Source organism: Charadrius vociferus, unplaced genomic scaffold (genome assembly GCF_000708025.1).
Source record: "Charadrius vociferus isolate BGI_N301 unplaced genomic scaffold, ASM70802v2 scaffold545, whole genome shotgun sequence".
Lineage (NCBI taxonomy): Eukaryota > Metazoa > Chordata > Aves > Charadriiformes > Charadriidae > Charadrius > Charadrius vociferus.
Genome location: NW_009648590.1, coordinates 804,728 through 830,026, shown reverse-complemented (window position 1 = coordinate 830,026; position 25,299 = coordinate 804,728). Strand labels below are relative to the sequence as shown.

The window sequence follows — 25,299 nt, the reverse complement described above, 5'->3', positions numbered from 1 at the left end:
AAAACTAGCATGACTTTGAAAACAAATGCAAAGGTTTTGGTGTTTCAGGTTATTTTGTCTTTCAGGGGCCTAAGAGTCAAAGCTTTGCTAACCTAGTCAAGAGTTTTTTGAAGCAAACTTGAATGGTTATATGGTGCATCTGTAGCAATACAAATGGTGTCTTAGAACTTGTGTAAGTGGCCGCGCTGTAGCTTTAGTGATATGGGAACTTGAGGAAGGGCCGGTTTCAGGAACTGGGAGGATAGAAAAGACTGTGCCCTACTTCTTTGTAGTACATGGATTTCCTTCAGTGTTAACTCTGTGTATATGTAATGGCTTTTTAAATATATAAATATGTATCAGACATGTTTATTCTACATATACATATTTGTAAATATGAATGTTATACATCGTCGTTGCACGTATAAACATAGAATGTGTATTTGAAAATTTGTTGTTAGAGGTCATCATATCAGTACATAGGCATTATTGTTATATGGATGGGCTCTTCAACTTGTAGATCCTGATCTGTTGGTTCTGTCATACAACAATGGGGAAAGTTTGTCATTTAAATCTGATTAAATTGTGATTTAAATAATAAATTGTTCTCAGTGCTGAAAGACTTAACAATGTTCTTAGAGTTTCATTTGGCTGCATGCTGCAGTTAGGGTGGTTCAGATAAAATCATTGGTGTGCTGGTTTTCTCTGGATTTAGCTATGCTAGGACTAATATTTCAAGAAAATGTCTTTTAAAAATCCCTACTTCAAGTAAAGAACAAATACTGACTTATTTGAAATGAGGGAACAAGTTTTAGGTGTTATTTTAGTCTGTTGGGTTACTTTGGGTTGCTTACTATTTGGCATTATGCTCAATATTCAACATCCTTCAGCTTTTCTGTTCAGCTTTTCTTTCTTAATAAGAGAGGAAGAATTGGTATCCTCAAAATGAAATGTGTTCAAATTATTTATGAAGGGAAAAGTTTTTCTAAATAGGAATGTAGTGAGTGGTTTTTGCTGATCTCCTTTTCTTCATTTGAAGCAATTATTCTACGTATTGGTGCAGTACAAGCGATGGGAGAGATCATCAAAGCAATTGTTCAGAGAATAGAATGGGATTGCTCCCTGTAAATTAGATCCTTCAACTTACTGAAAACGTCCTTGTCACTCTAAAAATTTCAGATTTTTTTTTTTAGAGATTTGAGTTTAAATTATCACTCTAAAAATTTCAGATTTTTTTTAGAGATTTGAGTTTAAATCCTCTCTCCATTGAACCAATGGAAAAACTCATTTGTGTCCAGATTTTTTCATTTCTAGTATGAAGAGAAATCTTCCAAAGTACCTGTGTTAAAGAGGAGAGCTTATATTGTGTCTATGCTGAGTAAGAGGCGTTAACTTGTAAGTGGAGTAGTTCAAAGATGTGACAGTAGGTGGAGTGGGGAGGATGGGGAGTTAATACAGAACGTTTTAAATTATCACTGTTTAGTGTTCACTGAGGATCTTACTCTTGCAGTGATTGCTAACACTTAACACTTTTCACAGATAAGACAAACAACCTTACTTGAGTATAAACTTCAATTTTATAAACTCCAAATTAATGCCAACTACACATCTAATGTTTGAGTGTGATAGTTTAGGTGGACATGCACGTATATATTTTGGAAATTCCTTTTTTATCAATGTCCTTTTTTTAACCTCCGTCCTGATTGTGTAATTGTAATTTAGTAGAAGACAATATCAATGCATTTTTTTAAAGAAAAACTATCATGTTAGTTCCTAAATGTAGAACTGAAATACATTTTTCCTTGCCTACACTCATCTTTTCTTACTGTGAGTTAATGAATGTCTAGTAAATTTATTCTGGCTAGGAAGTCCCTTTACAGACAAGGAACCAAAACAGATTGCCTGGACTTTTTTTTTTTTTTTTATTATTCCACAAACAAGATATGACAGTGTATCAGTAGGTGCTTTGCATCCAAACTGTGAGATTCAATACAAACTGCATATAAAAAGTTAGTTAACACAGCAGAATTATAGAAAAATAAAAACATCAATTCCAGAAATTCAGTTGTACTTCAGTTTAGGGAGGTTTTTTTAAAATTATCTTTTATTTTAACTTGGTAATCCACAAGAGTTGAAATACTTTTTGTAGTGAAGAGCACAGTTATTTATTTCTCCACTAAATCACAACACAATATTCCGTATTGATTTTGGTTCTGAAATCCATCAAGAGCTATCTGCTTACAGAACAAGACTATCTGAACAGGCAGAAAACGTTGCCATCAAAACGCCTTGACAGACGTAATCAATGTTTCTAGCTGTAATGAAGATTCCTGACGCTTGGAAGAGTAACAAGAGAGGAGATTCTAATTCATGTTTTATGTAGTTTATTGTGAAGTCTCTGAGGAGTTCAGCTTTGAATTTGAATTTCATTTTGTTGAGGAGTCTTTTTTAATTCAATTGAGACAAAAAACTGTAAAATATGCTCTGGCAGTCAGCTCTGAAAATGTGCATGTATTTCTTTGTTCCTGTTGACTACTGAGCTTTATTAAAATACTTTATTTCTCGTATTTGTCAGCATTTTTTGTAATGCATATATGTGTTAATGTCAAACAGGGAAATCGACATGCATGTTTATGCATGCGCATGTATGTATGGATTTACATAAAAATCCATTGTATTTAAATAAAAAATGAGCTCCTCTTTCTTCATTCTGTGAAGAGGGAGAAAAAAGAGCTGTGAGACAGGTCTCTTCTGTAGTCCCATCCCCCTGTTATGGTTGGTCTAGGGTTTAAAGTGGAAGATGAGAAAAAAATAACTTTTTTTTTTAACTTGCCTTAACTGGAACACTATACTGTACAGTTTGCACACACAGGCTGAGATAATAACTTTACTGAGGCTCCAGTTGTTGAAATACTCAGAAGTGATAGAACTGAGATTCTCTCTACCCCATCATTATCGCTTTTGTACATGTGCACTTCTCAGTTTCATGATTTTCACAAACTGTGGGGCTTTGGCTTTTTTTTATTGGTTTTTTGGGTTGGTTTTTTTTTAAGGCTTCTCAATGTTCTTTTAATACTTTGGTTTTGAAATAATGATTTTTCCATGCAAAGGATTCCTAACTGCCGTTGATGCAAGTCTGCAAATTGAGCTGTAGAAATTAAGCAGGATGCCTAGAAGATGAGGAATAGAGTGAGTTTCATCTGCATTAATTCAGTCATCTGCAAGTTAGACTTAGAAGTCTGAACTAGCACTCTTCTGAGGGGATGGAAAGAAACAGATCAGATGAATCATCCCCTGCAGGTGTTTGTTTTCTCTGACTATGCAGAATGCTTAGGAAAACTGGCTGAGAGATCTTGCTTTTTGACATGTAGTCAGCTGACATGAATCCCACCTGCAGTGATTACTTGTGAAAAAGTTTTGACTAAACTCTTTGAAATGAAATCACTGGGAACTACTAAGTCAGAGGAGGGTTGGGAGGAAGCTCTTCAGGGCATTGCATGCTGTCCTTGCTGTTGGATTGTCCTTTTTCTTTTTCCTGCTTTTATGTTGCTTCCACCCTTTCAGCCTCTGCAATATGAGGTGGTACTTATACAAGGAGTGATCTGTTAAACTGCCCAAATGTGATCCCTTCTTAGAAACCAGGGTACTTCCTACGTGGATCCTCTTGGAGGGGGAGGAATAGTATGTCATAATGTAAATCAGGTCTGTCATAAAGCTTATATGTAAAATAGATGATTTAGGGCCACTTAAGCAATCTTAATTCTGCTTTATCTGAGTTATTGTGATCTTCTCTTACTTAAGCTCACACACATGCATACAGAAATCTCTCTATATTTATTAGAATATATATCTATATATATTAGAATATTTCCATATATTAGAACATGTATTTTTGAAAGAAGCAGAATAATATAAAACAAGATTATCATCAGTATCACTAATGCCTGTTCAGTTTGTTGAATTTGGAATAGTGAGAGCCTGCAGAAATCCCTGTTGCTGGGAATATCTGATTACAGCTGAGGTGTTGATAGTGTATTGTGAGCTAGAACAAAGTAGTGCTTCAGCAAATTTCACACTGTCAAAAGAACACAGGAGCCAGATCTCTTAGCTTTATTCTGGACTTAAAAAAGGAGTATTCCTTAGTCAATACATGTTTTTCCTGTAGCTTGAATTGTCCTACCCTTCTTTCCTTTAAATATGTCTTCTAATTAATTATTTTGGTTGGAATGCAAAATACAAATATAATTCTGTACGTGCTCGGAAGTAATGATGTCTTAGATCCTTACAGTATTTACCTGTCAGGAACAATGCTTTGAAGGTATTCACTGAAATCTAAGGGGCTCAGGGTTTCCTCTGTATTTGATGGAAGGAAGCTCTTGCAGAGGGCGAATCAAAACCTTCTCTATTGGCCATGTGGTGAAATAAAATACTTTATTCAGGATGTTAGTGTAGATGCTCCTTGACAGTATCTGTGTTTTAAAACTTAGGAGATGTGCTTTATTTATTGCTAAGGTTACTCGTCCTGCAAGAATCCAGTAATAATTCTGTAAACACTGTTTTCAGCCAGCCAGTTTGAATCTGGACAGCATCAAACTGTATGGTGCAATCCTCTTTTGTGTTGCCGATATTTACATGAAGCTTCTAACCTTTTAATTTTTTTTTTATAGTCTGTGATTTGAAAAGGATAGAGGGGAATTCTCGGGATTTATGTATGTACTAAATGCCAAGGAGTTTCTCTGCTCCTTGTATGGATGCTAATTCCAGTGTTTGGCTCTCCTTTGGAAGTCAGATGCTCTTCTGTTTTGTTTAATGGCATGTTTTGTTAAACAGGCTCTATGGATTCTTGATAACTAACTACAAGTCAAGGTCTGAATTCCCTCCTCCTTCCCCTGTCAAAATTAATCCTCTTTCTATTGCGTGTCTCTTTTTCCACCCCCCTATGCTTTGTGGGTTACTTACCGTTAGCTCAGGACTTTAGTCATTCACCAGACCTTTATTTTTTTGTGGATATTTTCAAGATCTCTTTTCTAATGCAAGGAATAAGAACACTTGAAATCGATACAGAAAATAGCAAGGCTGACTTCTTGAGGCGTTTTCTTGTCCTTTGTGCTTTTTTCCAAGTTGGCAACAGTTGTAGAAAGAGTGACACCATGTGTTAAGGTGAAGAATTTAATTTTTCTTTATTTTATTTCACATTTCTTCTTCTTCAGTACTCTCATCCTTTATAGCATTTTTATTTTGTCATCCATCAAATGTTAAGATTTTCTGTATGCTTGCCTTGTCGTGCTTTTTATTTTCCATGTATACATACATGGAAAAATTTCGTGTATACATTTTACAGCTCACTAGTTACTAGCTAAATGTCCTTCAAGAGGAGTTGTAGTATCTTTAACCAGTTTCTTCTGCTGATAAATTACTGAACAAAATCGAAACATAAATTTAAGAAATGCATGTTTGGAAAAAAGAGTTGGTGAAAGTGGCTGGAAACCCAGAGGGATGTTCATAGGAAAAGATGAAAAGATAGTACCGTGAAGATGCTGATTATGAGGATCTGTACTAGATATGTAGTGCAGTGAGAGGAATGGAAAGGTTGTCCCTATTACTGGGAAAAAGAGGTAAATGGCAAATAAATGAAGGGTGAAATTGTAAAGGCAGGATTTCTTGGGGAAAGGAAAAGGAGGTACCTTAGGCCAATGTGTAGCACTCGTTGCAGTCAAGGGCATAAAAATATTTAAAAGCGGTATTTTGCTGTTAGTATAGTTTCTGAGATTATTCAACTTCCAGTAGGGTAAAATAGAGGCTTGCATGTGTTAGTGTTACCTAGTCATGAGCACTTGAGGGGCTGCGAAGCCAAATGTGATTTCAGGATGTGTGTGCCCCAGAGATGCTGCACCTGCAGTGTCAACCAGGGTCAATGTGCTGCTGGCTATGTGCATGCACGGGAGAAGGTCGTCGGCTGCTGGCTGATGTTTTCTGCTTGAACATCTGCTTCATATTTCTCCTGAGGAAAAGGTACTAGGCTGGATGGAAGCACTGTAGAAGCCAAATCTGCCCAGGGCCTGTCAGTTGGACTACACATGAGTCAGTCTGTGGGTGCTTTGGAGGAAGAGACATGGAATGCTAGTAGGAAAAAAAGCTTTATTTCATACCATTGCTAAAGAAAAGATGCTAGGCTGAATCACAGAAGCTTGCTTGTTTGGTAACAATATATTCTCTCTTTGCCTCCCCTCTGTGCTTGTTTGTTTGTTTAGGTTGAATTTTCCTATCCTCCCCTGAAGCATGGAGAAGGACATGACAGCCACAGTTTACCGGAGGAATGGAAATACTTGCCATTTCTTGCCTTACCGGATGGCGCTCACAACTATCAGGAAGGTAAGAAATGAAAGAGGAAGTGATACGTACTACTTCTATTGCAACCAAAACAAAAATCCTGATACCTGAACAGTTGATGAACAATTCTTTTCACAATTAGACTCTCTGTACTTTTTGTTTAAGCTGCAAAATACATTGGCAATGATAGGTTGCTTCAGAGTTCAAAGTGAAAGTAGATCATAAAGGTGTACCTCCTACATCAAGGAATCAGCTGTGAGTAAAAGCTTAAGGGTTACACATCACTTGTGTGTAGTCCTAGTACAGAAGGTGGCTACTGGCTTTCTCAAAAGTTCTTTGAAGGTGGGGAATAAACTCTTGAGTAAAACCTTATCCACTTTTGAGGTAAGGGAAAAATGAAATTCTAAAATTCAGATTTGTAATGTGTGTAGTCATTATGATTTTATTTTTTTTCCTCCACTAATTTAGAGATTCTTAGAATGACCTACAAGGCATTCAATGTCTGTAGAATGACATATTTTGAAAACCAGCAAATGTAAAGGGCAGGAACAGGAGCTTTAGTGTATTTGTCAGCAGAATGAAGATAGAATGATTCCTTTGCCATGTAGTTAACAGCAAGTTCACTGCAGGTTTGGGGTTTTTTTGTGTGTGTGTAGTATTGCGTTTATTTGACAGCAGTTCAGTTCATCACCGTGACATTTATATGCATGTTCAGTTTGCTTTTTTCTGCACAGCAGCGAACAAGGAAGTCACTTAAAGCTGCAAAATCACAGAAACTCTGTAATGCTACTTTTAATAAGATTTTTTTTTAAACTTGATCTACTTAGTTTCCTAATTCTTCCGCTTCCAGAGACCTCATTTGGAAGCAGAGGAAGTCATCAAAATAATCCCCTTACCATCAGCAGTAAGAGTCTCTCTGACTCTGCTCTGGGTCATGATTGTTGCTCAGTTTCTGTGTTATTAAATACATAACGAGCAGTAGGCTGCATTCAAAGCCAGGAAAATCATATACAGCTACACTTAACCTGTTCCCTCTTGGCTCAGTACCATCCCAGTTAATGCTTAACTTTGAGCATTTTCATTGCTGCAGTAAAAGATTATCAATGTGTATTTTTTGGTAAGAAAAAAAAAAAAAAACAACTTGGTAAAAAACCTGATGTATATTCTTGGGTTTTGTAGGCAAGAATACACATGAACTTGAAACAGGCAAATATGTTTCAGATAATAGTTACGTTACATTTACTTTATTAGATATCTATTTTTTAGTTTTAAACTAATTCCCACTGATAGTTGCATTTTTGCAAAGAGGATGACTTGGTACAGGAAATAGTCTTAAAGGCTTTCGAAAACCCTAGGCGATCTCCATGATACAGTTAAACTTGTTCAAGGGAATAAGCTGCATTATAAACAGTCCCTCTTTCTGTTGGACTTAATGCATGCGAGATTGTCTCTTCTGTTCATTTTGTTACTATACAGCAAACAAAAAATTAATAGTTGGTTTCAAAACAAATTTCACGCGTATTTTGAAAGGCAAACAGTCATAGTGTCCTCTACTTAGGATTTAGCAACTTTTTTGCAGGATTAGCAAGTGTGTGTGTGTATATTTATGTGCGTATATATCTCAAGCCATAAAAGCCTTTCTCTTGTCATATTTTATAGACATTTTTTTCTTTCATGTTACACTTGCACAGACACTAATTATTTTGTGTGAGACTAGGATTCACAAATCCCTTTTTTTTCTTTTAGTTTAGTGTTGCTGCTGCATCGATATCTACTTTGGCAGTGGTAGCAGCTACTGTAATTTTTCAACTGTATGTGTCCTCCTTGGTGGTTTTTTTTTCACTGTCTTCATTGCAGTTACCTTCTTAATGGCATCAAACTCCAACTGTACACCTTGTCTCATAGTGCCTTGTCTTTACTCTTCCATATTGAATTCGGAAAGCAGCATGCCTGTAGGTTTCAGTGGTGCGTCTCTGCTGTTGACAGCTTCTTCTGAGAACCTGTCAGTGGGCTTGTAGGAGCTTGATCAGGCTAAACATGAGGTTGTTGTCAGAATAGCCATATTAGCACAGCTTGAGCTTCTTCCACAAAACATCTTGTAATTTAGAAACTAATTTGGGTGCAGGCATAGCTTTATAGATGACTTTTTCTTTTTTTTTTTTTTTTTTAAAGTCTCAGAAAATAAGTGTGACAGTATTTTCAGCAGTAAACATTCTATAAGTAAGTGATGCTGAAAATAAAAATACTGAACTCTTGTTAGTGACTTATGAAACAGTCTTTTCTTTTTCATAGATACCGTGTTTTTCCATTTGCCACCGAGATGTGGGGATCGAACCACAGTATATGGCGTCTCTTGCTATAGGCAGATTGAAGCGAAGGTAACTTTCCAAGTTGTGAATTATGTTAATGAAATAATGGGCTTGATGCATTAACAACTCTCAAATTCAGTGGCTTGCATTACACCAACAGTCAAACTGCATGATCAGCTTACATTAAAAATCTATGAAAATGTGCACAATAGGTAGCTACAGAACTTGAGAACAATTTATTTCCCTTATGTCAGCCCACATATTGTGATCTTTTGAAATGTTCAAGGCAGTTGAAAAATATGTTTTGGCTCTTGAGAGCTAATCCAGGCATCAGCACCAAGTAGCAAAATGAAGCTGACAGTCTGTCAGATGGCGATGATGTATTTCCAGGAAATAGGCCTCTTGGGTGGAAGAAGTTGAAATTTCTCCAGTGTGTGACCATGAAGAATTTTGGAGTATTTCCTGGGATCTGATCATGCAAGTGTAGGGATGTTTCTCTCCACCTACCTCCTTTGCCAAAAGTACGCTTGAAGGGTAGACTGGAATCTTCCCGTTTATTGTAGCTGCTTACCAATTCTGAATTTTTAGCAGTAAAGCTGAAAAATTGATGAGACCTACAGTGTGTACCTGATCGCATTGAAGAAATTATGTACTTATCCACTAGAATCTGCCCACATTTTCAAAAGTGGTAACAGTAGTATGATCTTTGCACTTACAATTGAGAAGTTATTACAGATTTCTTTAAAAATTACTCCCTTTTTCCAGTGAAATGCCAAGAACCTGGAATGCCATGTGGGTTTGAGTTTTAAATGAGTCTTATATTCAGAAGATGTAAGTTATGTACTCTGTTTTAGTGTTAATCATACCTTGATTATATTTCAAGTTCCTATTTATGTTATAGGAGGTATTTTACACATGCAGATTTTAATTCCCTTTCTTTTCAACTAAATCCATGTTGATTTAGTTCACTCATTATCTTTGCAGCCAGTCTTCACTGTATTCTGTGATTTAGAGTCTTGCTTTATTTAACTATGCAGTAAGTTGGCTTTATTGTGCTCTTGATTCCAGTTTATGCTGTTTAGTAGCCAATTAAGAAGACAAATAGGTGTTTAAAATGAACTCATTGGGACAAGTAGAATATAAAACAATGTGTTTCATATGACAGCTCTAGCTCTCTTTCCATCTGTCCTTTATGATGTGTGGGCTGCGGTCCGCACACTTGCTGTTTTGTACAATTAATGAATCACTTCGCTGTATTTCTGCCCCCACCCTTTCTAGGTCTGCTGTTAGGTGGGACCATTTGGTCTGGCTGAGAATGTAGTTGATTCTACAGATGATACCTCCTTTATTTTACAGGTGGCTCAAAGAAAATCCTCAAGTATAAAGCAAACATTTTTTAGGCAAAGACTTTTCAACATGGTCCATTTTCGTAGATAATGTTAGAGAAGAGTGAGTGACGTGTTGTGGCTTCTCTTCTGCTACATTGCCCTGAGTTAAGATGCCATTACCTTTTCCAGGGCTATTGCCTTTTTCTCATGCTAGTGTCTTTTAAACAGTCCTCTGCCTGTCATCACAGCTGTATTTGGATCTTTGCTGTGCACAGTGAGATGAGAACACAACTGACATATCATTGTTATGAACATTTTTACTAGGTAAGGGCATACTGTTACGTGGTTTGGATGTTCCACCATTGAAGGCAGTCAGTTTGAGGATTTTGTTTAAATGGGGGGTGGTATGTGACTACCTGTGAAATAATTCTTTTTGAAATTGTGTGTGGGTAAGAATACTGTAATATTTCTGTTTCTTAGGCATTAAAAGTACGGCAAGCAGATATCACCCGAGAAACAGTACAGAAAAGTGTCTGTGTTCTCAGTCAGCTGGTAAGAATGTTTCTTATTAAAAAAAAACCCCATAATTAAAATTATTTGTTTTCAGTATTCATATTTGGAATTTTTGGCTCCAAACATCTCTCTTCAAACCATTGCAGAAGGCAACAAAATACTGAAGTAAAATTGAATTGGAAAGCTATGGCATTTGAGCGAGTGGCCTTGAATTGGTATCTCCTTGTAGGAGTAATTGTAAAAGTGTCTGCTTGTTGTCAGGGACCGGGTTATCTATTTGCACTTTTGATTATTCTTAAGTGCTACTAACTTTATTTCATGTAGTTGGATTGAAGGGTTTGACCATTACAATAACTGGAGAGAGTGCTATTGACAACTATGAAAGAGGTTTTAAGATAGTCACACATACAGTGTACTCTTGTTTTGAAGGAACATCTTTTATTTCTACCTATTTAGCAAAAGCTACTGGTCGCTAGGCAGGGAACAGAAATTCTTTCTGTGCTTAAAGCTGAAAAAAGACCTATTACTGGAGCTGCACAAGCCGTGTTAAAGCAGGAAAAGTACTTTTCCAGAAAGGTGTTCAGTGATGGTATGGTATGTGCAAATTGAAAGAAGATAGAATTATCATTTAAAATAAGCACAGGAGTTAGCAACTAAGGAATGCCCCTCCTTGAACTCTGTGTGTCTATACTGCAAGATAAGAATGGGAGATGTACTAAATAAGTTTATTTCACTTGCTTTTGTCTTTGTTTTTCTTCCAAGCCTTTGTATGGGTTACTTCAGGCAAAGCTGCAACTCATTACACACGCGTATTTTGAAGAAAAAGACTTCTCACAAATTTCAATTCTAAAGGTAACTTCTACATAAACAGGACAAAGCTTTCAGTGTACGGCTACGGACTTTAGTGTTTTTAATTAGTGCTCAACTCTTCCATTTGCATTGGTTATTCAGTTGTTCGGCTCTTGTAATAACTTGACATGAACTAAATGACCCACCCTAATCTGACAGAGGGTCAAGTTTCTGATTTGTAATGAAATACAAGAATGAGTGGGATTGTCAGCCTGTATCTCTGTTGACTCCATTAGTAGAATTTTACTTTCTTTCTGGAAAAAAGACATTGAAATCCTTGAATAAGTGAATTTTATTTATTCCAGATTTTGTGTGACCATATGCCATTAACAGCTTCTGGCTTTTTTTGCCTTTGTTCTAACTTTTACAGGAACTGTATGATCATATGAATAGTTCCTTGGGCAGTACTTTGCTAGAAGGGTCACAAGTTTATCTTGGTAAGTGACTTTTCTTTGTACAAGCAGCAGAGATAGTGTTATGTTAATCGACACATTCCCTTCCTGAGCTAATTTGTTCATGTGCATTAACAGGTTAAGTGCCAGAGGTCTGTGTGCCTGCACAGTATTGTGTTATGCATTTCTTTATTAATGGATTTAAATATATGTCAAATAAATGTAGTGTTGCTTTCATAATAGGAGTTAGTTGTAGGTTGAAAGTCATGTTACCTCTTGACCTAACAGTCTGACAAGCAACTGCTTGACTGCTTTTGGGAAACAGTACCTTCTTAATTTTTAGATGGAACTATTTCATGGTGTGGGGCACTCAAGCTTTCATCTACCTGTTATTTGGGGTATCTCCCATTTGATTCTGACTCTTCCCTGTGTTTTGTGAATGCACAGTGTAGTGTTTGCTTCAGTGTTTCCATAATGCTTTGTGGCAGCCAACAGGAGTAACTCCGAGCGTCACTATTCATGTTGTAATTGTCTCCATTGTAGATTTAACTCTTGCTCCTGCTCAAAAGAAAGAATTTGATATGAGTTCTGCTATTGAAATAACCATGTTCATATATAATCCTTAATGGGTGTCCCTCTCCCCCTGAAAAATGGTGGCAAGAAGTAAGTCAGTATATCTACTAGCTATTCAACTGTAATAATTGCTCTCTTTTTGGTACCTCAGGTCTGTCTCCTCGGGATCTTGTTCTTCACTTTAGACACAAGGTAGGCGTTCTCTGCTGGATATGTAAAGTACAGCGCTTATTTTGTAGAGTAAAACACTTTGTGAGGAACTGAAAATTAAACGTGTCTAGACATACCTGAGCTAGGAGTAAGAAGACAGTTTCCTAAGTACTTCTGGTTACAGCCTCGTGACTCCCCTTCCCCTTCTGCCTACATAGTTCCAGTGAAAGTAAGTTCCAGATTGAGAAGTTTTGTCTGTTTGATAGACTCCCTGGAGATTTCTAGGTTTGTGTGACATTTCCTTAGTCCTGTCCCAAAGTGCAAGTGGTATCTCAGTTACGGTCTTGTTTCTATTTCCTGCTTCTTTTCAGGCGAATATGATAGAAGAATATTGCTAAAGTCCATGCAGACACAAGTTGGAGCATTTTTCCCTGTATCTTGTAATTTTTGTAGCTTTTGCCATCATAGAACCTGAGGGGACTTGCACACCTCTCCTCCTTTCTCCGAATGACTATTGAAATTGAGTGTATATCCTATAGCTAAGGTACAAATAGCATTTGGAATCTTTTATTAATTGAGAGGCATCAAGGAAACAAATTTGAGTATCTGAATTTCATGGTGTATTTGCACATGCTCAGTAGATTTTTGAGGTAAATTAATTTTTGTTTAACTTCAGATGTCTGCCAGTCGTGCCCCATGAGTACCTGTGTTTTACTTTGAGTGTAGAGAGTCTGGACAGCCACTTCTGATATAGATACCTCATCTGTAGATGCCTAAAATTAGTGAGATGAATGCTATTCCTGGTATTTTACTGAATTCTTTTTTGTATTTGTGTGGAGGAACTCTTATGTTTATGCAGTTTACTGTTTTTTAAAATTCTGGATTTACACAACATATTCTTTCTGATAAGCTTTGTATGATTCAAATTGCACAATTCTTGTTTGTTAAGGTTTTTGTTTGTGCATCTTAAATGCTATTTAAAAATGAGTGCTCAGGTGGAAAAAAGGGTATTGGAACACTGGTTTTCACTGGTTGAATGTATTTGACAGTTATGCAGTGATTAACATGAAATCTTGAATAAGAGTTTATGCTTGTGCGGTATTTTTAATAAATGGCACTGGTTAAACATGGTTTTGCTTTTTGTGTTTTTTCAGGTCTTGATCCTTTTTAAATTGATTCTTCTAGAGAAAAAGGTAATGTTTTGTAGGCTGAGGCGGGTAATTTAAATAGAAATGCAATTGATAAATTTTTTTCATATGAACTTATGTAGAATATAATAGTGAAAAAACAAAGTAAAATAAAGTAAAATAAAAGCTCTGAAGTCATATCAACAACTTTGCATCCGTATATAAATTGGGAAATTATGCTACAAGTAACTGCTGTGTGTTGACTTATAAATTTGCCTCCACTTCTATTCTGTCCATATTCCACCTAATTAATAGCCAGAGTCACAGCCAGAGTAAGTAAAATGGGATTAAATGCGAGTGGAGAAACTTAACATATTGTAAAAGATAGGAAAGGATATACATAATGCAAAGATGTATCTGTGTGAAGGAACCAATAGGAAATGCTGGTACCTACGAGGAAATGTACAGTTTCACAGGGATTCAGTAAGTAGGAGTTCAGGTTTGGGCTTTAAATAGGCGTACCAAAGGAAGCAGGTGCTAGGAGGGTCCTTCAGACCTGAATTGCATAGACGCCTGCAGGGGACAGTGTAAAGAGCTGTATCTGTTAGGTAAGGCTGAGCTCAGCTTACAAATTGGTAAAACCTGTTGAATAATTCTAGGCTCAGTGTTTTCTGTGGGCTGTCTTACTGCCTGCCCTGCTTTCAGCTGGGGTAGAGTTAATTTTCCTATTAACTGCTGTTTTGGATTTAGTATGACAATAATGTTGATAAAACGTATTGTTTTACTTGTTGCTAGATAATCCTTATATTAAGTCAAGGACTCTTTCAGCTTCCCGTAGAAGCTGAGAGGGAGCACAGACAGAACAAGCTGGCTAAAGGAATATTCCATCCATAGGTGTCATGCTCAGTATATAAATGGGGGTTGGCTGAGGGGCAGGGATCTGCCGTTGCTACTTGGGATGGGCAGTTGATCGCTGGGTGGTGATCAATTGTGTTGCATTACTCATTTCTCATATTGTTTTTCCATTGTTACTATTTTCTCTTCCCTTACTGTTCTATTAAACTGTCTTTATCTCAAGCCACGAGGTTTTTTCTCTTTTTTTTCCCCTGTTCTCACTATCCTACTGGAGGGGGAGGGGAGTGAGGGAATGGCTGCATGGTCCTAGTTGCCAGCTGGGGTTAAACCTCAACACTGCCTCAGAAGCCATGCTATCGTAGCAATTCAAGTGGAATATGCAAAATGTACAAGCAGATGTGAAATAGTAGATACATGTGTTTTCTTCTCTGTATATATTAATACCCTGGAACAAGAACTTTCAGTGAAATGACTATGTGTCAGCTGCTAGACATGATTACGCAGGGGTATTTTTTTGTTTGCTTTTTAAAAATTTTTGTTTAAAGTTTTTGTTTCAGTTTCCCAAATTTCACTTTTTCTTCAGTGAACCTGCTGTGTTAAAACCCAGCTTCTTCAGAGTGCTGAGAAGGAACTTTAGAATTTCCTCTTAGCTGGAAAGTCAGTAGGACTTAATTTGGAAGATACCAAAACAGTTGTGGCGGTGTTTGGGTTTGGTTTTTTTTTTTAATAAAGTCTAGATCCAAGGCCTAGGTATCTTTTTGTGAGGCAGTAAATATGCCTTTTAAAAACAGAAGTAGCAGCTTCACCAAACCTTTTGCACTTGTCACTTAATTCTGTCAGTTAGATATACCTTGACAGTTCTAATTATTTATTGATGAGAATAAATGTGGTTTTTGCATTAAAGAGCCATATGCTAAAGACTACTATATTAAAGGCTATGCAAAAGGTATACTTGAGAAAATATGATTATGACATAGTAGGAGTATACATGTAGAAATGCATGTAATCAAGACTCGTTATGCAAGCTCTTTCCCAAAAATAACTTAATAAGTTCAGAAAGTCTACAGTGATTACTTTTTTCTTTTCAAGTGGAAAAAGAAATTTCCAGTTAAGATTTTGTAAAGTATCTCTAGTGGTCTGTTTAAAAACTTATGATAGAATTTCATCAGGTCAGTTCAGCATTTGGGCATATATAAACAAAATACTGAGCTACAATTATTTTCTGAAGCTGTTCATAGACTTAAGTGCACAGGAAGAGGGGAGAGGAAGGGTTTCCCAAACATGTTCATATGACTCAAACATATGAAATTGTTTGGAAAATAACTGGGTGCTTATTGAATAAACCTGCAGGTTGCTTTGGGTCTGTTTTGGGTTTTTGTTTGTTCGTTGTTTTGGTTTTGGGTTTTTTTTGCTAAGTTCAAACAGGAAGACAACACTTGTAATTTCAAAAGGAAGAGTTTTAGTTTTCTGGCACTGCCTGTTTTCTGGCAGATGTTAATGTTCCAGAATAACTGTGGGAATCTGTATGTTCAAAGACTTTAAATATAGTATGCGAGAAGCCACTAGTAATGCCAGTTTTCCTTGAGCTGAAAAATTCCTGAATGCCTCAGACTGAGTTTCTTTAATCCATAGCAGTTTGGTTGATGCCTTTGCACAGGCTAAAAGAGGTTTTTTGTTTTGTTTTTTTTTTTTCACCTCTCAGCTGTTACTGGGCTGGAAGACTACTTCCAGATGGTGATCATTTGACTTTCTGCTGCCAGGACCACCCAGTTTGCTGATGTAAATGTTGTAGGGCATGTAACAGGGTTGGGAGGGGTAAGGAAGCGTGCACCCAAATAGATGGAAAGATGGCAAAGGGACTTGATGGAACAAATGCAGAAAAGTACTCGGCCTAAGTAAGCGGTACACCCAAACCAAACCCTAGATTGGAATAGATTTCTTGAGAACAAGGTGCTTCTTTATAGACTTTATTATTTCTGTGGGCTTAAAAATAAATTTGGCTAGGAATACATGGTATCTGAGAATCTAAACCTGTAGGAGTATCGTAGGGTTTCTGTTGTAGTTCTTTGCTGTTATATCATGCATCTTTCATCTGTGCATTATAGAGCAGCATCTTAAAAGAAGTTAGACTTTTTTAGATGCCCCATTGGAGTCAGCCGAAAGTGTTTCTTCAGATGAGCTGCTGTTTTTTCTCATCATGCTTTCTCTGTGGCTGTTGCAATTTGAATTCACTTGTCTTGAACACAGAAAAAAGAAAAATTGGACAAGATAATATACATAGTCTATTTCCAGCTGAGGTACCATTAAACATCACCTGGTATATGTTAGGACTGCATACGTCTTTCCTTTGGTTCCATCAATCCACTAGCTTGTAGACTTGCAAATACTAGTGGAAGAGGAGTTACTATTCATCAGTCACTTCTAAAGTGTCTTCCTAGCTTACAGCAGAAGTCTTTTATTAAGTCTAAGTCCGCAAACTTGCACTTGTAAATTCGTCATATACCTGTTAAACTGACCTGCAAAGCCATCAAGTTGGATCATTCTGTATTCCTTTGCATTGTTGATTCCTTATAATGCTCATGTATCTCTTAACTAGTATTGTGCTGCTTGAGGATGTAAAAATGGCATTGTTAAACAAGTTGACTTTCATGGGGGTTTTTTTTGTTTGTTTTGGGTTGGATGGTGGGTTGTTTGTTGTTTGTTTTTTTTCCTCCCCCCCCCCCGAAGGCCTGTCTCGGAGGAACTCCAGTAATAATATTCACTCTGCCTTGTGTTTCTTCTTCCATTGCTAGCCTTTGACACCCCCCTTTTGAATTCCTAACTAATTTACTAATCCCAGTCTCTCTGATTTAATTAAGATTATTTTCCCATGTTATGCCTTAAGTACTTTACCAAAGTTAGCATCAGTCATGTCTTCTGTTTCCAAAATGTAAAGCTGCTATAAATGCATACTGCATTTAACCTGTTTTTCATTTATCTGCATATCTTTAATATATTTTCTTAGAAGACATGTTTTGCATAGGTTTTTGTCAGAATTCTGGAATGGAGATTATTTTGCTTCTTTGATTTATAACAGAGATTTTAATGTACTACAGATGAACATGAATTTATGCGGCATGCCAGGAACAACTTTTTTTTCTGTCAGTCATTCAGTAAGTGGATCAATCTAGGAAAAAAGTCTGGATGACTGGCAAATATATATTTCATACATGTGTATATATAACATATATTACAAATTTTATAAAATTTAAGGATACAACATAAATATTTACTTTGAACTGTTGTGAGAGCTTTTGTTGGTACACAGACTTCTAAAATAACATAAAAAGCAATGCATTGAATAGTTTGCCGATGTTCTGTCTTTGTCATGCTTAAGTGTAATTTTATTTTTCTCATTCTCTCCTCCCTAATTCCTCTTTCCTCTCTTGCATGCTGTCTTGCCCCCACACTCCTCCCTTCTGCCACCAGGTGCTGTTTTATATTTCTCCAGTAAACAGATTGGTGGGAGCTCTGATGACTGTCCTGTCACTCTTTTCTGGTAAGAAGAGAAGTTTAGACTTCTTTTTTATATGCTTTCTGGTGATAACTGAGACTGGCTGTACTGTTTCATTTGGAAAACAACTTATGTGACAATAGAGTTATGTTGGTATGTTGTCTGAAAAATGGGTGATTTGTATGCATGTCCATGTACTATGTACACATCTCCTAATACTTCCTCCTTGCGCTATATGGGTTATTTCTTATGCTTAATCGGAGCCACTGGATCTTCTGTGTTGCCTGTGGGTAACATAGATGGGACCTGAATAAGTCACACATTCCTGCCACATTCCTTAAAAACCAAAAATACAAACCTCTCTCTTCCTTTCTACAGGAAAAAAAACCAACCAAACAAAGCAAAGCCAAACACCCTAACCTTGCTAATTCTTAGCTTCTAACCAGTCTTCTCAAAACAAAGAAGTTGGGGAAGTTTCTTTAGGAGAGAAAGTGCGGGGTTTATTTTGTTGTTTGGGGTTTTTTTAATGCTCACCCCCCCTCCCACAAAGTAGTGTTTTAAAATATGTGACTTCCACTATGCATACACGAGCACTTTGTTCATTTTCTTTAACAGAAGTCACTTAAATTTCTATTGAGATGCTGATATTCATGCATGCTATTACTTTCCAGGTATGATTGAACATGGCCTTACTGACTGCTCACAGTATAGACCAAGAAAGAGCATATCAGAGGATGCTGGCTTGCAGGAAAATACACCACGGTTAGATGACTGTGTTTCTGTATCTGCTGCTGATACGTCAAATACAAACTTAGGAATGGGAGAGGGAGGCAGGAAGATGGCAGGAAACCGTTCAGTGGAAGGTCAAAAAGCAAACGTGCCTTTTTCCCAGTCAGAGAAGACTTGCAATGGAGCTCAGTCCTCCAATGGTACTGTGCAGCGCTTGAAAGTTCCTTCCCGCACTTCTCCAGCATCCTCTGAAAGTGACTGGGAAACCTTAGATCCTAGCATTTTGGAGGAGTCTAATTTGAAAGAAAGAGAACGTGAAAATACAGCATCAGAACAGGCTGAAAATCTCCCGAGCGAAGGCATGAGCTCAGAAAGCCTTCCAATCACTGTGCAGCCGCAAGCAAATACAGGACACACGGTGCTTGTTCCAGGACTGATATCTGGGTTGGAAGAGGACCAGTATGGTATGCCGTTGGCTATTTTTACAAAGGTAAACATGTTGTTCGTGATACCTTCTAACTCATAAAGACATCTGTTTTTCAGAAGTGGCTAATCATTTTGGTTACCCAACTCCAAATGAACAGTAGGGTACTGCAAAACATGTAAGTACGGTCTCTGGCCAGTGACTGTGTCCTCAGGCAGGTGGAAAGCATGAGTGGACATCTGAGAGGAGTGTGCACATGCATACATGCATTCCACTCTTCTTTTGTATGTAGACTTACATACTATTCACAATTCTATGTGATGGTAACCTACAACCCCACTGTGGTTAATAAATGGTATGTGTCAGTGACTACTGTTTTCTTTTACTCTGAAGAATTGTTGACCTAACCTATATGGGGCAAGGTCAGAGTACTTAAGAAGGGTTTAGATACCTTAATCTAAACTAAGATTCTGAAAGCTGTATCTTGGCTGGTACCTAAGCCTATGTTTTCCTCTTTTAATTTTTATAGATATACATATTTATAAATGTGTATGTGTGTGTATATATGTGCAAAATGTGTATCTAAATGCATGTGTATATATATACACACACCCCCAAAAATATATATATATATATAATTTCACCCTTCTTTACATGATAACTCTTCCTGGTTGTCTGTGGCTCTTCCCCTGTGCATGGTGCTGAGCTGCTGAAATTTAAGCTTGTGCTGATGCCTAACTGAACTCCAGGTATTCCAGAATCTCTCTAAGGACTTTGATGAGCATTGTCAGATAACAAGCAGTGTGTTTACTAGGGCTGGTTTCCCATTAAAAAAAAAAAACAAACAGGGAAAATGCATGCCTTTTAAAGATACTTTTGTCAGTGAAAGAAGTGATATAATACATTTTTTTGTTTTTAATGTAATAACCTTTTAGATGAACCTTTGCCCAGAAAGTAGAAGGTTCAGATTTTTTTTGTCAAGCTGATGAGGTCCAAAGCGGTGTTTCTTTCTCTGGAGGTGCTTATTTGCATTTCCTTGCAGAATGTTGTATTTGATGATTGTGTTTGAGCTTTGCACAGTAATTTTCATTGGAAATGGTACGCTATGTGGGCCCAAGTGAGCAGCTCGAATGTCATTGCCCTGTATGGCCTCATGTCACTGTTAGAAATTCTTTTTCACCAAAGATCTGCAGTCTGGTGTTTGTCTCTATGGTCTGTCTAGTCAAAAGAATCACCTGGAAATTATATTTAGTCTAGTTTTATTGAAAATACTAGATTGAAAGCAAGAAGAAAATAATTGATAAGAGGGCCTAGGAGTGCAAACTTAGTTTGCTACTAAGCTCATAAAACAGAAAAGTAAACTATTTTAAGGAAGCTGACAGTTTCTACGTGTTTACTTTCTGTTCCACAAAGCCACTTTTTATTTTGAGTTCATCCAATGTAATTAAAGCAGAAAAGGCTTTACATCTCCAAGTTACCAGAAAAATGTGATTCAAAGTTATAGTTTAACCACTTACTGGAAAGTTTAAATTTCTTAGAGCTCTCATCTCAGGGTTGTTTTATGCCATGCCATGGAAAGCCTAATAAATCTGTCAAAGTTGAATGGGAGGAGATTTTGCCAGATGGCATAATACTGTATCCAACTACACCAGAGCCTAAGGAAAATAGGTTGTGATACTTGTTTCTATCTTACCAGTTCTGTAAGATCTAATGCTCATTTCATTTGCACTCTTTTTAAAAGAATGGAACATGTTCACAGAAATAAAAGTTGTTATACTTGCAGACAAATGTGAATTTGGGAACTGACACTTGATACTTTAAATAATGAAAGATTTCCAAGCCTTTGCTACCTGAGTATGGAGTAATTAAACCTTCATTTGCCAGCTTCTGAAGCCATATTTTTTGAAAACTTTCCATTTTAGGGTGGTGATTCCTCTCAAAGCACTGTTGTTCCTTTGACACAGGCTGTTTGTTTTCAACTGATAAGTGCTTGTCATCTGGAAAGCTGTCCCTGTGTCTAATAGAACAAAATGGAACAGTTGTGCTCCTTTCTCCCATATGTTTCTAGTTACCATGTACTATGTGATAAAGCGCATGTGCTCTTTGTTTTCTGCCCAGTGTGCCGTTAGCACTTCTGGGTCTCTACTGTTGAATAAATTGCTTTGTGCTTTATGCAATTGAACAGCTGGAATTAGACTTGAGTATTAGACTTTGGGCTATGGTCGTCCCATATTTAAGAAGAAAATTACAATACCTACAGCCGCTTCTCAATGATCTCTCGTTGCTTACCTCAAAGCCTTTTTTTCAAAATGTTTGGGTTTTTTTTAATTGGAATATAGGATACTAGATTAACTTACAAGCATGGAGTGGCTAAAAAGCATAGTGCATTGCTTTCTATCCTGCTTGCTCTTAAAACAAGCATGCATATGTTTATCAAAAATCGGTTGCTGTCTCTGGAGCCTGTAAATCTCCATCTACAAAAAGCAGATAGCAGTCTGTAGCTTTCCTGCCTTATGTGCCTCAGAACTACCAGAAGACATCTTGGTATGCAAGTAGAGACTTGAATCTTTATCTCCGCTGACTTCTTGTCTCTGAACTGACCTGAGACCTCACTCTTGTTTTATACAGCTTATTCTGTTGCCTTATAAATATATTTGATTCCTGTCCTTTGCATTTTATTTCAGTTTCAGTCCTGAGACTGAAAGGCAACACATCATCTTGAAAAATTTAATTCATGTGGAATCTGTTTGCTTTGCTTTGTGGATGTAATGTAGCAAAACAATAGATAACCGTGGCTGAAACTGTAATAACCAAGGTTTGTTCTGGGTGAAACGTGCTGGCTTTTATTAGGAAAAAGTCTGAATATAGAGATTATTGGGTTTTGGCCCTTTGTTAATCCTCTAAATATCTCTGGCTTTAGGGGTACCTTTGTTTGCCATACATGGCACTGCAGCAGCATCATCTCCTGTCCGATGTAGCAGTCCGTGGCTTTGTTGCAGGAGCCACCAACATCCTGTTCCGTCAGCAGAAACATCTGAGTGATGCAATAGTGGAAGTATGAATCTTTGCATTTGAACTTCTTGAACTAGAGGGAGGGATGGGGGGAAAGAAGAGGTTGCATTCTAAATATAGCTTTAAAATTTCATGTTCATGCCCAAATTTTGAATTACTTCCATATGAAATAAATTCTTAAATGCAGAAGCTTATTAAATTTGTATCATTTGTTAGGATAGGATTAGATAAGCTGTGCAAAACTAGTATGTGTTTTTCTGTATATTCTTATATACAATATTTGAATTTGCAGGGCACTTAAACTTTTATTTTGTTGCTTGTGTAATTTTGCTGCTCATGTCATGAGCTTTTTTCATGACTTAGTGATAAGGTCTTCAAAAATAAGTGCTTGCAGCTGAGAAACAGATACAGTTGGATAATAAAGCACGTTACTATTGACTTCCTTCAGATTTAATCAAGAGGTTAAAAAAAATGGTGTATGAGAAAGCACTGTGTCAGTTCCAACAAATAGATACAACTATATAATCAGCATTTGATAACCTACGTATAGGTAACCAACTTAATGAATTGAAATTATAATCAAAGAGCCCATAGGAAAATACATGTGAGCACCCAACTTCCCCTGTCAAATAACCAGCTTTTACTATGTGCCAGGAAGTTGATCAGATTCGGTTGTATTAGAGCAACATCTGACTTTCTGAGAACAGTTAATTCATTATTTCCTTGGCCATTTGTTTCCTCTTGATATCTTGGGGGACTGTGGGTTTAGATTTAGGTAGCAATATATAGTAGTATATATAAGCAGTTTTATTTAGATGGATGTTTACCCTTGGAATTATTTCAAACAGATAGAAGACGCTCATGTACAAATCCACGATCCAGAACTCCGTAAGATCCTGAACCCTACAACAGCTGACCTAAGATTTGCAGATTACTTGGTGAAGCATGTAACTGAGAACAGAGATGATGTTTTCCTTGATGGCACTGGATGGGAAGGAGGAGATGAGTGGATCAGGGCTCAGTTCAGTGCTTATCTTCATGCACTGCTTGCTGCTGTGCTGCAACCAGGTAGAACAGATACCTTGTCTAGGGACTGAGATGAGGGTGGGTGTAAATAAGCAGTTGCTCTGTTGTGTTGTGTCCTATCATTGGATCTCCGTCTGCCTAAAGTTTCATTTTTGGCTGCTTTTTCCAGTTGTCCTTGGCTATTCTTGTTATTTTTACTTCACAGCCCTACAGGCACTTTCTTTTTTGACTGTCTCCTTTTCCTTGATTTAATTGAACTTTCCTCATAAGTAGAAGTACCTGAAACCCCATATATGATGAGACTTTTACAAACTTGGGTGTCTTACAAATGCTATTGCAACCTGCAGTTAATTTGGGGGAACTGATTGTATTCAGAGAGACATGAAGTTAAGTGGCTGTCTTCGGAAAGTTTTACTAGGCCGGTTTTGTCTCTTTTTTCCTTCCTGCTATAGTCTTAAGTTGAGATTTGCATAGGTGAAAAGTGTCATCTAGAAGCTTTATAAGCTTGTGTTTTCTGGAGCTCAACATTTTGTCTTAACTCAGGCAATTCTGACAACATTAGTATGTTGTATGATGAGTACAAGATGAGTACCTGGTTGATATGAAATGTCAGGGTTTTCTGGAAACTCACACTGCTTCACTGGCTGGCTCTAAAATAATTTCCTATACTCGTCTATGTTTGAAAGAGGATGTTGTTGTTATAAGTTTATTCCACAGTAATTCATATTGCAGCTTTGGAGTGGATTTGGGGTTTACTAAATTTGAGTGAGTAATAACATAGTACAGCAAAGCCCAGCGTAACTGACCAAGACCAATGCAAATGACGTTTTTGTTGTTTAGTTGAGTTTGATGTTTTGGTATTTAGTTGCTATATGGCCGTTCTCTCCTTTTTCCTGCCTTTGCCTAGAGAATAAGTCAAGAGGCCTGTGCTTGGATGACTTTTTTTTCAGTTGATCACTTTATTTAGAACTTAAAAATTAATTAAAAATAAGAAAAGTATTTTTAAGCTTTTTTCTTTTTTTTTTTTCCTCCTGGCTTTGTATATTTGGAACACTTCAAAAATGTTTTGTTATTTTCATTTTAAAGTGCCCAGTTCTAGTAGTAGAGTTTTAATTGTCTTTGATTTGATGAGGGTCTAGAAAATCTTAATTTTTCTTTACAAGAAAAAAAAGGTAATTTGTCTTGTATTGCATCTCTAATGAATTGCTGCAAGCTCTCATTTTTATTTTAATTTATCAGACAATGAAAAGACTTTGTCAGACTTTGGAACGGCATTTGTAGCAGCCTGGAAAAATACCCACAACTACAGAGTATGGAATAGCAACAAGCATCCAGCTCTTGCAGAGGTAAACTCTAGGTAAGGAACCATTTTTATTTAACTTTTTTCTTTTTAGCATTTAACATGGAAAGCTCCTGGTATGCCTAGTCATGCACACCATTCTGTAGAATTACAGCAGTTCCCTTTTTCCTGCTAGAAAGCTCTGAGGGTGAAACTTTGGGGCCCTATTCTGTAAGTACAAAAGCTGAGTACTTCTGTTCATCAATACCTTACTGTAATTCTGGGCTGTAGTTTTATGAAGAAAAATATATCCAGAGTCAGAAGTGAAACTTGAACAAGTTGATTGTTGGCTGTCCCCAGCTATAGAAAGTTTGTCATTCCTCAGGAATTGTCCTCAGATGGTTCTGCTTTTTATTAATTACTTCCAGGTATCCATGGAGTAGCTGTGTCCAGGGTTGTCATTGATAAGGATGGAGGGGAGCCTGCTGTTTTATGTGTCATCTCCTGAACTTTGGATTGTTTTATGTGTACTTACTCAAAGATTAGATGATTCTAGGCTTGGTAACACTGTTGGCTGTGCATGTGTTTTGTTTATCATGGGTTATTACTATACTGCAGGCAGTTATGTTTGCTTTGCTTTGTCAGCTGCTGTAGTCTGGAGAAGTTTTTTCTTTAGACCTACAAAGCTCTTTTGGTCTACTTAAGGGATCTTTTTTTCTTTTTTATTTGTTCTGTGTTGCTAGAAGGAGATGCCTCTGCCTTAGTGTGAAAAGATTTAGTATCTGGTCTGTGAATAGAAGGTACCTTACAGGTAGTTCATAAGAAATCTGAGGTTGAATAGTCACTGGGACCTAGCCTTCTGTAAAGTGATGTAGTAGTATATCTACAGAAGATTTTATTATTTCTTTGTAAGCCACAGAGAGGAGTACAA

The 25,299-nt window shown here is 37.0% G+C and overlaps 1 protein-coding gene across 1 annotated transcript in view; it reads left to right on the top strand.

Moving 5' to 3' along the window:
• The window catches only part of AVL9 (AVL9 homolog (S. cerevisiase)), a 36,772-nt gene that overhangs the window by 5,563 nt on the left and 5,910 nt on the right, over window positions 1-25,299 (top strand). Inside the window, exons 2-14 of the mRNA XM_009886213.1 lie at window positions 5,777-5,828; window positions 6,231-6,351; window positions 8,602-8,687; window positions 10,427-10,498; window positions 11,222-11,311; window positions 11,679-11,745; window positions 12,425-12,465; window positions 13,578-13,616; window positions 17,874-17,943; window positions 18,570-19,117; window positions 21,972-22,106; window positions 22,912-23,131; window positions 24,329-24,446. Coding sequence (XP_009884515.1) covers window positions 5,777-5,828; window positions 6,231-6,351; window positions 8,602-8,687; window positions 10,427-10,498; window positions 11,222-11,311; window positions 11,679-11,745; window positions 12,425-12,465; window positions 13,578-13,616; window positions 17,874-17,943; window positions 18,570-19,117; window positions 21,972-22,106; window positions 22,912-23,131; window positions 24,329-24,446 — 1,659 coding nt within the window. The remainder of the gene's footprint in view (window positions 1-5,776; window positions 5,829-6,230; window positions 6,352-8,601; window positions 8,688-10,426; window positions 10,499-11,221; window positions 11,312-11,678; window positions 11,746-12,424; window positions 12,466-13,577; window positions 13,617-17,873; window positions 17,944-18,569; window positions 19,118-21,971; window positions 22,107-22,911; window positions 23,132-24,328; window positions 24,447-25,299) is intronic.